Below are 12,888 nucleotides of genomic sequence, written 5' to 3'. Positions count from 1 at the left end.
CTATCTTCTCATCTCTAAAATGAAGGTGTAAACTTATCTCAGATATTGAGTTTTAATTCTTCCCCCAAATCCAGCCAATAGACCCTCTTACCAAAGCCCCTAATTGGTCTAGCACATCCTGACTTCTCAGAATCTTCAGTTCGGGACTGTAAGGTATTGACAGCAGGCTGCAGATTAAGGAGACTACACAGGGAATTCTGAATACAGCGCACACACACCCCTTTCCCTTAATTCCTCTCTGGCACCCCTTGGGGTCCTCACATGTTTGTGGAGCAGCTTTCTCTGCACAGGCAGCAAGAGGATGGGGGAGCCCATAGCTCTGGGCCGTGGGGGCAGATTTATTTGGATGATAGGACTAATATTTGTGTAACCTGCTGAGACCTGTGTGGGAGAGTTGAGGGTGGTTTTTCTTTTGGTGAGGGGGTTTGCTCCGGTTTCACATCCATTAACACAAAACATGAGCTAGTCAGGGCCCTTGTGGTCTGTGGTGAGGGGATTCCTGTGGAGAAATAGGACTGAGTGAGTCAGGCCAGGGGAATGTCTTCCTTGCAGAATGGAGTCAACTGGATAACTGATGAGCCAATGGTGGGATTAGGGAGGGGGCAGAGGGAGGGGAAAAGAAGAGTTTCTGACATCTTGAGCTGGGATTAAGAGGAAGAAAGCTTTAAGGTAGTGGAAAGGTAAGGGTCACAGACAGGCTGGACTCAAGAACAGAGTTGAATGAATTACAAAGGGGTGCCATCTGGTCTGCTGGGCCACAGGCAAGAGCTCTCAGGTCCCAGTCAGCTTCAGCGCTCGTAGAATATCCAGGTTACCACATAAATGATAGCCTAGGCCTTCCATGGGAAACTAACCTGAGCTAAATCTACCCGTGCTCTATTATCTTATTCTCTCTTTGCTTCTTACCCTGTGGAAGGAAGTGGACCTCTTCTGGCATCTCGTACTGCTATGTGCTTTTCCCTGGGCTCCAAGTTCTAGTTCATAAAGACCAAGTTTTGCAATTTCCTATAAATGGTTGAGAAGAGCAAGCTGTCCAGACAGTGAGGGGGCTGAAAAGTGAGGTGGATAGTGAGGGAGAAAGGCCCATGTAAGCCCTATTACAGAGGCTAATGTGGCTCCAGAAAGGAATGATGGCCAAGCAATTAATTTTTCCTCTTATTCCTTAGCTTGCCTCTGCATTCTGACTGGCTTTATACAACTGGCGTTCATTCTGCACTTTACAAACAAATTTATTTGGAACAAGCAGCAAAATGAGAACTTTATTTGATGCAGTCCGAGCCTCAATTAGTCCTGCTGGTACTCACTCACTGCCTTTAATCCCACCCCCCACCGCCACCCCCTGCCCGTCTCTCTTCTGTTTAATAGGGGCCTGTCCCTCAGATCAGCAGTCTCTTAGCCTGCCTCCTGTCTTTCACTCCTTCCTGTTGGTCTCCATTTCTTTCGGCTTTTAATATTTAGGTATAATGCATTGTAGAAAAAGCTATTTGGATACAAAGTTAACTTAAAAGACATTATCCTTTAAGGATCTTTGAATCTTTTAGAGAAGGAATGTGACTTAACACCTAACCTGCACAGCCTGAAGCCAGTTTCTCTTATGTAAAAGTAAGAATACCAGCCTTAACATAGTCCTGCAGATAAAAGCCAACGTGTATTATTGCTGGGCTTGAATAATAGCATGAATCCATACTCTTATTGAGAGTGATGCCAGAAAAATGAAATCAGGGACTTCAGATTATTTCAAAGAATCAAACATATCCTGGCCCTGAGGATTTGCTTGCAAGTCTTGTAGGTCTGACTCATGACCACTCACGGCCTCATATCTCTTCCTCCCTGTTACAGAGAGTAGTTTCTTCTCAGTTCTCTCACCTCCCCTTAGTAAGCACATCAACCATTAAGTTCTTCGCCAAATTCTCAGACCCACTCAGGACCCTATTATAAGAAAGATAACAAGGAATTTTTTTTTTTTCTCAGCCTTTCTGAGGTTTTATTTAAATGCCCTCAGTGGTCATAGGGCAGAAGCCCAAGGGAGGAAGCCAGAGAGAGTATGTTTCTTATCCCTGGGAGGCCTAGCTCCTGCAGCCAAATTACAGCACTAGTGAACAATGTAATACATTCCTGGACAGGTCGGTGGGACCCTGGGCGCCTGGGCCTTGTGGAGAGAGGTGCCAGACACAGAGCTCTCCGTAAGCAATCCTGCAGAGCTGCCCCCTGGGTGCAGAAATGAAATACGGGAGAGCTTCACATTACAGAGAGACCTGTAGCTCACACCTGGTTATTGATGGCCTTGGTGAGGCCTCTGCCTCCGCCCTCCACTTGGGAACTGCCTGCTACTATGGGGGTTGGGCGTCTTTGAAGCAGTGTTGGAAAACAAGAAAGAGATGTTTCCTTTTCTCTCTTTGCCGTATCAGCCTGCGCACAATCATGAAGGTATATACACACAAATATGCACAAATATAGCACATACACATAGCTTTTCTTAGGCTACATTCGGGTTTTCGTCATCCTCCTTCTCCCCAACAATAAAAAAAAAGGCAACTAGATTTCAATCAAACACTTCAAAAATTATATCAACAACAGGGTGTTCAGCTGTAACCAAGGAACATTTTAAAATTATCAACATGCAAGCAGCTGTTGGTTTGGGGACTGGTACCCCTCTGGGAGATGGCAGGGGAAGGATACAGAAAGGGCATGGAAAGAAGAGATCAAGAGTGGACAGTTCCCACCCAGGCAGTGTGCCTGAGACTGTAGAACTTCCTATGGCTGTTTCACACTGGAGAGAGTGCAATTTGTGCCCTCTGTGCTATGCATGAGAGGACAGTCTTCTATGACTGCATGAGGTATGATTACTAAGCCTGCTGCTCATGAGCTTTTGTCATTGTTTTTAATTCTTACTGGATTAGAAAACAGGATAACTTTGGGTTCCAGAGATGATTACCACAAGAGAAAGGCACTAGAGGGGAGCAAGCTGTGGCTTTACTAGGGTAAATATGTCACAGTTGCTGCACTAGACTGAGCTTTCTCAGAAGCTAGTGATTGGCTGGTTTCAGGCAGAGGCCAGTGAGCTGTCAGTAACATTCCTGTCCCTGCCCCCAAAGGTCAAAGGGATAGAAGAGAGGGAGTCTATAGGTGTGTTTTCCCACTTTTCACTTATGGCTTAGGGCCTCCCAGATGGCACAGTGGTAAAGAATCCACCTGCCAATGCAGGAGACGTGGGTTCAATCCCTGGGTCAGGAAGATCCCCTGGAAAAGGGAACGGCAACCCACTCCAGTATCCTTGCCTGGGAAATCCCATGGACAGGAGCCTGTCGGTCTATTGTCCATGAAGTCACAAAGAGTCAGACACAACTGAGCACATTTTTATGGCTTAAATGATCTCTGAACATCACTGTGGTTATTCCTGTTACTTGAGATGTTTTAGTCATCCTGGACTTGAGAAAGCAAGGGAAGCACTCTCCCTTTTGTCCTCTAACTCTGAACTGTTCTGTCTTATAATTTGCCTTTGCTCACTTTCATTCTGCCTACCAGTCTACAGATGGATCAGCTCGGCATTGGAGTTCTCTTTCTTTGGCCAGAACAAGCAGAAATAGGATGACTTTACTTCAACCCCATCAACCCAGTAAGCAGACTTGACCAAACAGAAAAGCTCTCTGAGTGAATAAAAAGAAAGAGTTTAATCCACAGCTGTTCTTTTTTGACAACTTTCAAGGTGGGGCTTCCCCAAGAATAACTGTGATGTTTATAAAAAGGTTTCTTACGTATAAACGCTTTTGCTTATATGTAATTGTCTCACCAGCCCTGTGATAGGAGTTATGCTCACTGTGCAGGTGCTGTTCAGAGAGGCTCTGTGATTTGTCCAAAGTCCTGTGGATACTGAGTGGCTCAGCAAAAACTCACACTGAGGGCTTCTGACTTCAAATCTTGTGTGTTCTGCTCAGAAACTGAGGGTGCCTAGGCTGGAGGCGGGAGAATCCCAGCACCTTTAGGACAGACATTATCCTAGGAGAGTATACATGAGCAGAATTTACAAAAGCAACAGCTTAGGCCTTCCTTAATCTCATCAATGAATCCCTTTTTTGCCATTTCTGTCACTAACACCACCACCACCAAATGATCACTATACTACATTTAGCGGCCCATGTATAATCAGCTCTGGTTTCTAATTCTTTCTGTTCTCCTTTTTCCTTTTACAGATTAACAGTTCATCTTTTGCTTTAGTTTAATCTAGTCCTTTTAAAGATGCTGAATGTGTAGACAGAGCAGCAGTCACGAGAAGCCATGAGAGGAAGTTATTAAGGCTTTGGGCTTTTAAAGTATGTATTAGAATTTCCTTTGAGACTTCAATCTTTTTTAAACTACTGTCAACTCCTGGGCTAGGTAAGTAAGAACAGGGAATGAGAGTGCTAAACAAACAAAAACCACACACACACACACACACACAAATGGTCTTATCCCAGATCAGATGCCTACTCACAGCCTAGTAAAACTCCTGAGACCTCGAACCAAGACAAGCTATTTATCTATTCAAGGCAAGGAGTATCTACCCTGCAGAGAAACCCTTAAAAGACGAGGCAGAAAACAGATTTTCACTTGATCAAAAACTTTTGCTGCCCTCAACTGCTCCTCCCACACTTATTCAAAATCAGACTTCTGTTTAGGTCTGAGACTGGGAGACAAAGCAGCTCTAAGAGATAATGTGTGCGAGAGGAACCCTTCCCTGTTCAACCGTGGAATGCATTCCATTAGAGACAGCATAAGCCCTTACATACCCTACCTATCCCACTCCTGTACCCCAACTGTGAAGGCAGAAGGGAGAACTGCAGGAACACAGCATCCATCAATCACAGATCTGGGATGCTGCAGCTCCCTGACCCGGGCCCCACTTGAGCTAGGGGAAGAACACCTCATGAAAACAATCTACCTATAGTTAGGATTCCTTCGAGGGCAAACCTTACTTTTTGGTCCATCGATCTTGGCGCTCACTGTTCTCCCTGCTTCCCACCCCCACTGCCTCTGCATGTGGGCTCAGAAGTCATCATCTAAAGAATTCCATTGCTCACCTCCTGCATAGCAGCACAGCCCCATGAGGCCACACACCAGATGGAGGGGATAAAAGTACGAGGTCATGGCTTCTAGCAAGAGGCTTTTTCTTAAACTAACCCTGACTCCTGGAAAAGAGGCAGAGCAGGAGAGTGTCGAGTGAGCTGCTGACGACAGCAGCTTCAGAAGTCTTGTATAAAGAGCTAACTGAGCTTTCAGTGGAAATTTCTCTCTTCCTAGTCTCACATCTACTTCTTGAATGTGTTTGAATAGATTGCAGGGACTGTCAAACCAAAGGGTTAAATCTTGCTCAACTGTAGGAACCAATTCAACAGGTTGCCACACACATGGTAAAGTGGAGGCCAAACCCTGAACATGTGCCCCGTTTCTCTAGGACTGTAACTATGAAGAAAGGGAAAGGGTATGGAAAGTGGACTAGAACTCAGGGGAAACTGAAAGGTTGTCAGTAGGCCTTTAAAGTCTCTGTGTATTAATATAATGTACACAAGGATGGGGATGCAGGAGGCTCATCATTCCTAGAACCATTAGGCTTACTGGGTGACAATGTATGGAATCAATAACTACAAAGGGACAAAACAGTTTAAGCAACAGACTGAGAAACAGAATTCTCAGAATAAAGGAGTCAGGTGAATGAGATTTAATCTGACTTTCTATAGGAGGTGGCTTTTGAGCAGGATTTTTAAAAGATACAGTATGTTTAGGTTGAGAACAGACAAAGGAAAGCATTCTAAATAGAAGGAACTGGTTTATACTGAAACTTAGAAGCAAGAATGTGCAAGCAATATATAAGGAATTTCAAGCAAGTACATATTATATACACTGGGGAATACAGAGAAATTAGAATGCTGAGATCAGGGCTTAAATAATGTGAGGTGACTACATGTGCCCAGATTGTCAAATGGCTCAGAGTTCCCTACAGAGCCACACAGCATCTTGATCTATGTCAGTAAATACCAGGGCAGCTATGGGAAAACACAAGGACGTTTGTTACATACAGAGGGACTAGAAGAGAGCTACACTGGGAAGCCCAACAAAATGCTAAATATTTTTCACTCTAGCTCCCAATCATTTGAGATTCTGGGCTAAATAAGAGCTATCAAATATCCTATCTAGAACTGTGATGCATTAATGTAGGCTTACAGGACTAGAACTTGGTGTAAATCAAACCAAACACTTATGAAATTAGAATGTAAAAAAAAGTTCCTTAAAAATAGAAAATACATGCTTCTTTCCCTGACTCTCAAACTTAAGCTTGACTGGTCTCCTATACCACATTTGGCACATTGGACTTTTGAGGCTAGCACACTCATCAGAGCTGAGTGAGCTGAGGCCACAGTGAAAAGGAGGAGAGCTAGGAAAGAATTTTAGGGACTACAAAATCAATTCACTGAGTGACGGGATGGTTCTGGTGAGAGCTGGACCATGAAGAAGGCTGAGCGCTGAAGAACTGAGGCTTGCAAACTGTGGTGCTAGAGGAGACTCTTGAGAGTCCCTTGGACTGCAAAGATATCAAACCAGTCAATCCTAAAGGAGATCAACCCTGAATATTCATTGGAAGGGCTGATCCTGAAGATTCAATACTTTGGTCACCTGATAAGAAGAGCTGACTCTTCAGTGGAAAAGTGGAAAAGACCCTGTTGCTGGGAAAGACTGAGAGCAGGAGAAGAAGGGGTTGATAGAGGATGAGATGGTTGTATGGCATCACTGCTTCAATGGACGTGAATCTGAGCCAACTCCAGAAAACAGTGGAGGACAGAGTAGCCCGGCATGCTGCACTCCATGGGGTCACAGAGTCGTACACAACTTAGCGACTGGACAACGAGAGCAACAGGCTGCTAGAACAACAACCAAAGATAAGATAAAAATTCTCATTTCATAATCTTCAAATTAGGTCTCTGGCTTCTTGCACTTGCTGAAGGTAAAAACAGAGCTATTTATTGGGCTTCTGCCATTTTTTAACTGAACTTTCCTAAACTCTGAGGATAAAAACCACAAAGGCAGTCCTGTTCTTCCAAAGCACTTTTCTGGTGCCACTTTCAAAAACAGAATATTGAAATGTGTGTGTGTATACATATATACATTTGTGTCAGTGTGTGTGTATATATATATATATAATATTTATGAACACTGAATAAGCCAAAAGGTGAGCAATATATTAAGTTTCTGCTTTACTTAACTGGCACAATTTAGTGCTGGAAGGGAAGCAACCACTTAACAGTGATAGCATTTGTTGGTATCATCTTCGTTTTTTCCTCCTCCCCTAAACAGTTTATAAAAGGTGATTTCTGAAATTCTTCACAATAGAAAAGCTCAAGGGTTTACATTCAACTGTGACACCACTATGAGTTCATTAAGAAGCGTGTTTCAGGTTGCACTATAATTTCCCTATGTAACATAAACCCATGGAATCTGACATAAGCTGATTGCTCATGCTGGTTATTTTATTTACATTTCTGAATGGAAGGGATTTCAATACTCATAAAATATCTAACTTATTATTTTTCATCTGTTCTCCCAGAGCAGCTATTATAAAACAGGCATAGAAACAGAAGTCTCAACTTGTATGACTGGCTAAGCAACCAGGGAAAAGTTACTGCTCAAAAGCAATGTTTAAAAAAATAATCCAATATGGAACTTGAGACCAAATGAGATATTATTACTCTCAATACTATGAAAAAGATAAAAGTTTTTTTTCTTAAGTGTTCATTATGTTTGTTGAAGTCCTATGGGAGTAGGAGGTAGTCCATAGGAATTCAGGGGGCCTTAAGTCTACTTAAGTCTTTCTCTAGAGACCTAATGTTAGCACAGCCTAGTATAAATGGGAACACAGATGAATGGATAACAGTGGGCTCCTTACAACCCAGAAACATGAATACACCTCCTTACCAGCAGGTTACAAATCAGACTTCTGAATTGGAAAATGCCATCAGGCATTTAACTCAATATTTGGAGATGTATGTTTTGTTCACCTACCCAAAGAATAATAATTTCCACCTATTCCCACAAATATAGCAAACAGATAAATTACTAGAGAAGTAAATAAGTAACCTCCAAAGCTGGATCTTCAGTCTTCTGCCTGTAAGTCTGTTCAAATCATTCCACTTTCTCCTGCTGCCTCACTGAGTTAAGTCAGTATACTCCTCGACCCTCCAGTACAACCTTAGGCCTCCTCTTCTACTCAAAAGACTGTCATCATTTTACCACATCTAATGATTACATGCCTAACAGTATAAACTCCCCAAGGACAGGTTCTGTGCCTGTTTTTAAAAATATTTTAATATGTATTCCAGGGTTATATCTCCAATTATCCAGTTAGTACATATACTGACTGAACCCAATAAAGATAGGAAATCTTTTTCAGTTGCTTAGAAAATCTTGACAGTTCCCCTTATTAAAATGTAGAATTGTCCAAGATTCAGAATTGATCAGCAAAATTTAGCTTGGAAGAGAGGGAAAAGGCAGCTTATTTTAATACTTTAACCCAATATATTTTTATTTTTCTTAATTAACCTGATATAGTTCGAGAATCAGTCACTGCAGGGTGCAGCTCTGACATGAACAGTGGGCTCTGGGAAGTTGTGAGTGGTTCTTTCCCTTTCTTTCTCACATGTCCACAGAGGCAGATAATTTTAGTCCTGACTCTTCGCTGTCCCATTCTGTTTCACAATGGCATCATACTGTTTCATTTTCTAAACCAGGATGGCCCTTAGCTCTTATTAATCTGTCATTATCAGGAATGAGAGGATATAGAAAACAAAGATAAAAATTAATGAATATGATAGGCTTTCAACAGTATGTGAACCATGACTTCCAGATGTTCAAGCTGGTTTTAGAAGAGGCAGAGGAACCAGAGATCAAATTGCCAACATCCATTGGATCATCGAAAAAACAAGAGAGTTCCAGAAAAACATCTATTTCTGCTTTATTGACTATGCCAAAGTCTTTGTGTGGATCACCACAAACTGTGGAAAATTCTGAAAGAAATGGGAATACCAGACCATCTGACCTACCTCTTCAGAAATCTGTATGCAGATCAGGAAGCAACAGTTAGAACCGGACATGGAACAACAGACTGGTTCCAAGTTGGGAAAGGAGTACATCAAGGCTGTATATTGTCACCCTGCTTATTTAACTCATATGCAGAGTACATCATGAGAAACGCTGGGCTGGATGAAGCACAAGCTGGAATCAAGACTATTGGAAGAAATATCAATAACCTCAGATATGCAGATGATACCACCCTTATGGCAGAAAGCAAAGAAAAACCAAAGAGCCTCTTGATGAAAGTGAAAGAGGAGAGTGAAAAAGTTGGCTTAAAGCTCAACATTCAGAAAACTAAGATCATGGCATCTGGTCCCAATATTTCATGGCAAATAGACGGGGAAACAGTGACAGACTTTATTTTTTGGGGCTCCAATATCACTGCAGATGGTGACTGCAGCCATGAAATAAAAGACACTCACTCCTTGGAAGAAAAGCTATGACTAACCTAGACAGCATATTAAAAAGCAGAGACATTACTTTGCAAACAAAGGTCCATCAAACTAGACAAAGGTCTAGTCAAAGCTATGGTTTTTCCAGTAGTCATGTATGGATGTGAGAGTTGGACTATAAAGAAAGCTGAGTGCCGAAGAATTGATGCTTTTGAACTGTGGTGTTGGAGAAGACTCTTAAAAGTCCCTTGGACTGCAAGGAGATCCAACCAGTTCATCCTAAAGGAGATCAGTCCTGGGTGTTCATTGGAAGGATGCTGAAGCTGAAACTCCAATACTTTGTTCACCTGATTCAAAGAACGGACTCATTTGAAGAGACCCTGATGCAGGGAAAGATTGAAGGCAGGAGGAGAAGGGGACAACAGAGGATTAGATGGTTGGATGACATCACCGACTCAGTGGACATGAGTTTGAGTAAACTCTGGGAGCTGATGATGGACCGGAAGGCCTGGCGTGCTGCAATCCATGGGGTCACAAAGAGTGGGACACAACTGAGCGACTGAACTGAACTGAACTGAACGCAGGCTTTAATCTTACGGCAGCCACTATATATGAATCTGAGGAGTGACATTTCTTATTTCAATCTTGAGTTGTGGAGCACTTCATTTTTTAATAAATTCTAAACTGTTTAAATGAACATAATGAATACCACAGTTTACAAAAACATGAACTTCATCACTTGGGTGTAAAGACAAAAGTCTTTCATGTCTGATATTTGAAAAATAATAAAATAAAGAGAGAGACCTCTTTCTATTTACTCTTGTTTGACTGAAAGGAATCCTAACCAAATAAAATCTTCTAAAAGGAAAAAGCCTCTATCAGTCTAGATCGACTTTTTGGGTCACAAAATCTTATGTGAGGCATGTGAAAATATTAATAACTCATCAGTCACTTCCAGTCAAATGAATGAGTATGCAAGGATGAGCTAATTTACTCGTGCAGGAGCAGCCTTTGTCTTATACATCTCTTGCCCACCTCTAACCCCTACCACTAGACTATGAGTTACTTGTGAACGTGGGTTGCATTTTATATTTCATAAAGGTGCCCAATAAATATCTGCTCATTGAATGAATGAACGAACCAATTTATCATTAGTAACATCTTAATACAATGAATTCAACATTAAAAACTTATGGTATGTTACAGGATAATCAGCACCATATTATAGCATGTTAAAGAGCAATAGTTAACATATTTTTAAATGCTGAGACTCTTTAAAAACTAAACTTTGAAAACAAATTAAGATAAGCCCTACTGGAATCTTTTCATCCAATAAGCCAATACTGAAAGAAGAATCTTTTCAGGGTATCCAGGAGTCTGAACTGCATGTTCTAGTGCTGTTTTTTGTTTTTTTTAAGAGTCAGTATTACAAAGCTAAAATACACCAAGAGTAAATTAATAAGAAAAATCTACACAGCTAGAGCTTTGTTGAATTAGAATTCCTGGGCTCCCAATAAGGGCTAAATCCCAAAGGGATCAGAGTCAAGTAAATAAAAAATCCATCTGAATTTTATCAGAGGGTAAAGTTTCAACTTTGAATACCCCAGCAACCAAGGATGAATTATGTATAAGATTAGTAAAGTGCCTTCATCCACACCCCAGCCAGAGAACATTCTTCTATCTCACTGTGACTGAAGGAAAAGCAGCAGTGTATTTGCCTGCCAAGAATAGTTGTGGGTATACTCTAGATAGAAGTTTAACAACACTGAGGGATTAAAATTTTAATAGTAAAGCTGCTGCTACTACCTGGGAGTAAAAGCTTGAACTCTGGCATCAGAAAGAAGTAGGGACTTCAGCATGCGAAAAGATGAAAACAAGAGCTGGCAAGTGCCTAACAAAGACTATGAGAGTATGTTCCCTTCTTAAATTCTTCCCCAAACTGCTTCTTTCTCTGCATATCCTATTTATAATATGCAAGAGTGCTCAATAGGAATATAGCCCTTTTCTACACTTTGAATAGTACATATACATTTCATTTCCAGAATGCTAGAAATTACAGGATGAGGTTAAAGGGTGATTATGTGGTCTGAATTCTCTGAATATCAGTTCTCTTAGTTTTGTTGAACATCACCTGAAGCCCAAATAATTTCTTTTCTTGAAGCTGGCAGTCTAGACAGACATAAGGCAATCTTAATATTAATTAGATAACTAAGAGAGATTATTTTTTCCTCAAATTCAGATAGAATACCATTAATAGCAAATCTTTCACTGAGGCCTTGTCAGCATTAAGGAACACATTGAAGTTTCCAATGTATTGTTACAACTGCTAGAAATATATCTGTTACCTAAAAATCCCACTTTAGAAAAACAAAACAAAAAAGCCCCATGAGTTATGTTATTTTAGACCAAAATTTATTCTGTTCAGTTAAACTTCCCCTCACAATCCTTGACAAACTTCACCTTTGATTTTGAAAGCAGAGTGATGCTGGAACGTAAGATACAGCTTTTAGTTTATATTAAGCTTTTTTTTCTTTTTTTTACTGTTTCAAAGAGTTAATTAAATTCCCTCTGAATCACTACAAATGAGTGCCTACTGTTTCTTCAGTATTACTGCATATTTTAGACAATTAGAAAGGCTGAAGTTCTTTACACAGTTGTATGAGTATGTGATATAAATGATCAGTGTACTTTAAGTAATTTACTAACCAGAATAGGAATGAAATTAAAGTGAACCAGTTTAAAGACAAAAAAGCAAATGGGCATTCTTTATTTTAAAACATCAGACTTCATCAAATAGGCTTATACAATGAAGAACATTTCCAGGTAGTTTATTTGTCTACTTAGATCTTTTCAGTAAGCACTTCTGCAACCTAAGGGCCCTTTCTACTTTCTGACAACCCATACCGGCCTCTTTGTTTAAACTTCTTCTCCAATCCATCTCCTATAGGAAGACACTAGTAGGACCACTGTACTGTCATCACTCCGTCAGTCTATGATTCCTTCAGGGTTACTATATTTGGTTTGAAATTTATCCTTCTGTACTTGTTTTGGTATAACTTGAGAGGTGACGTATTTTTGAAACCAAATATATATGTGACTAAAGGACTATCTGTTGTGTGATTTCAAGGAACTCTTAACTTGATTGGCTCAAACTTCCTCATCTATTACATTGGAAGACCACAATCTGTCCTCCAATGCCTCTGGTAAGAACTAATGAGAGTTTAAGTATAAACTTTTAAAAAAGAAAACTAATGAAGTCCACATTACTCCTGGTATAGAATTATAATACATTAATTAGTTGTACTAATTTAGTTCTTTTGAGCATTAAAAATTTGATTGGTGGGGGAAGGAGCAAAATTCCACTCAAGAAAAAAGCTAAAATAACTATTCCTCAAGA

The 12,888-nt window shown here is 40.7% G+C and overlaps 1 protein-coding gene across 6 annotated transcripts in view; it reads right to left on the bottom strand.

Annotated features, from left to right (window-relative positions):
• The window catches only part of ST7L (suppression of tumorigenicity 7 like), a 92,204-nt gene that overhangs the window by 4,773 nt on the left and 74,543 nt on the right, over positions 1-12,888 (bottom strand). For 3 of the 6 annotated variants that reach the window (XM_043460319.1, XM_043460312.1, XM_043460320.1), the window contains one exon: positions 3,934-3,996. The exons of the other annotated variants lie outside the window; for them this stretch is intronic. In XM_043460319.1, coding sequence (XP_043316254.1) covers positions 3,949-3,996 — 48 coding nt within the window. In that variant the 3' untranslated portion in view covers positions 3,934-3,948. Of the gene's footprint in view, positions 1-3,933; positions 3,997-12,888 lie in introns of those variants that run through there. 6 annotated transcript variants of the gene reach the window in all.

This window comes from Cervus canadensis, chromosome 2 (assembly GCF_019320065.1).
Source record: "Cervus canadensis isolate Bull #8, Minnesota chromosome 2, ASM1932006v1, whole genome shotgun sequence".
Classification (NCBI taxonomy): Eukaryota; Metazoa; Chordata; class Mammalia; order Artiodactyla; family Cervidae; genus Cervus; species Cervus canadensis.
This window is presented reverse-complemented; position numbering and strand designations above follow the sequence as displayed.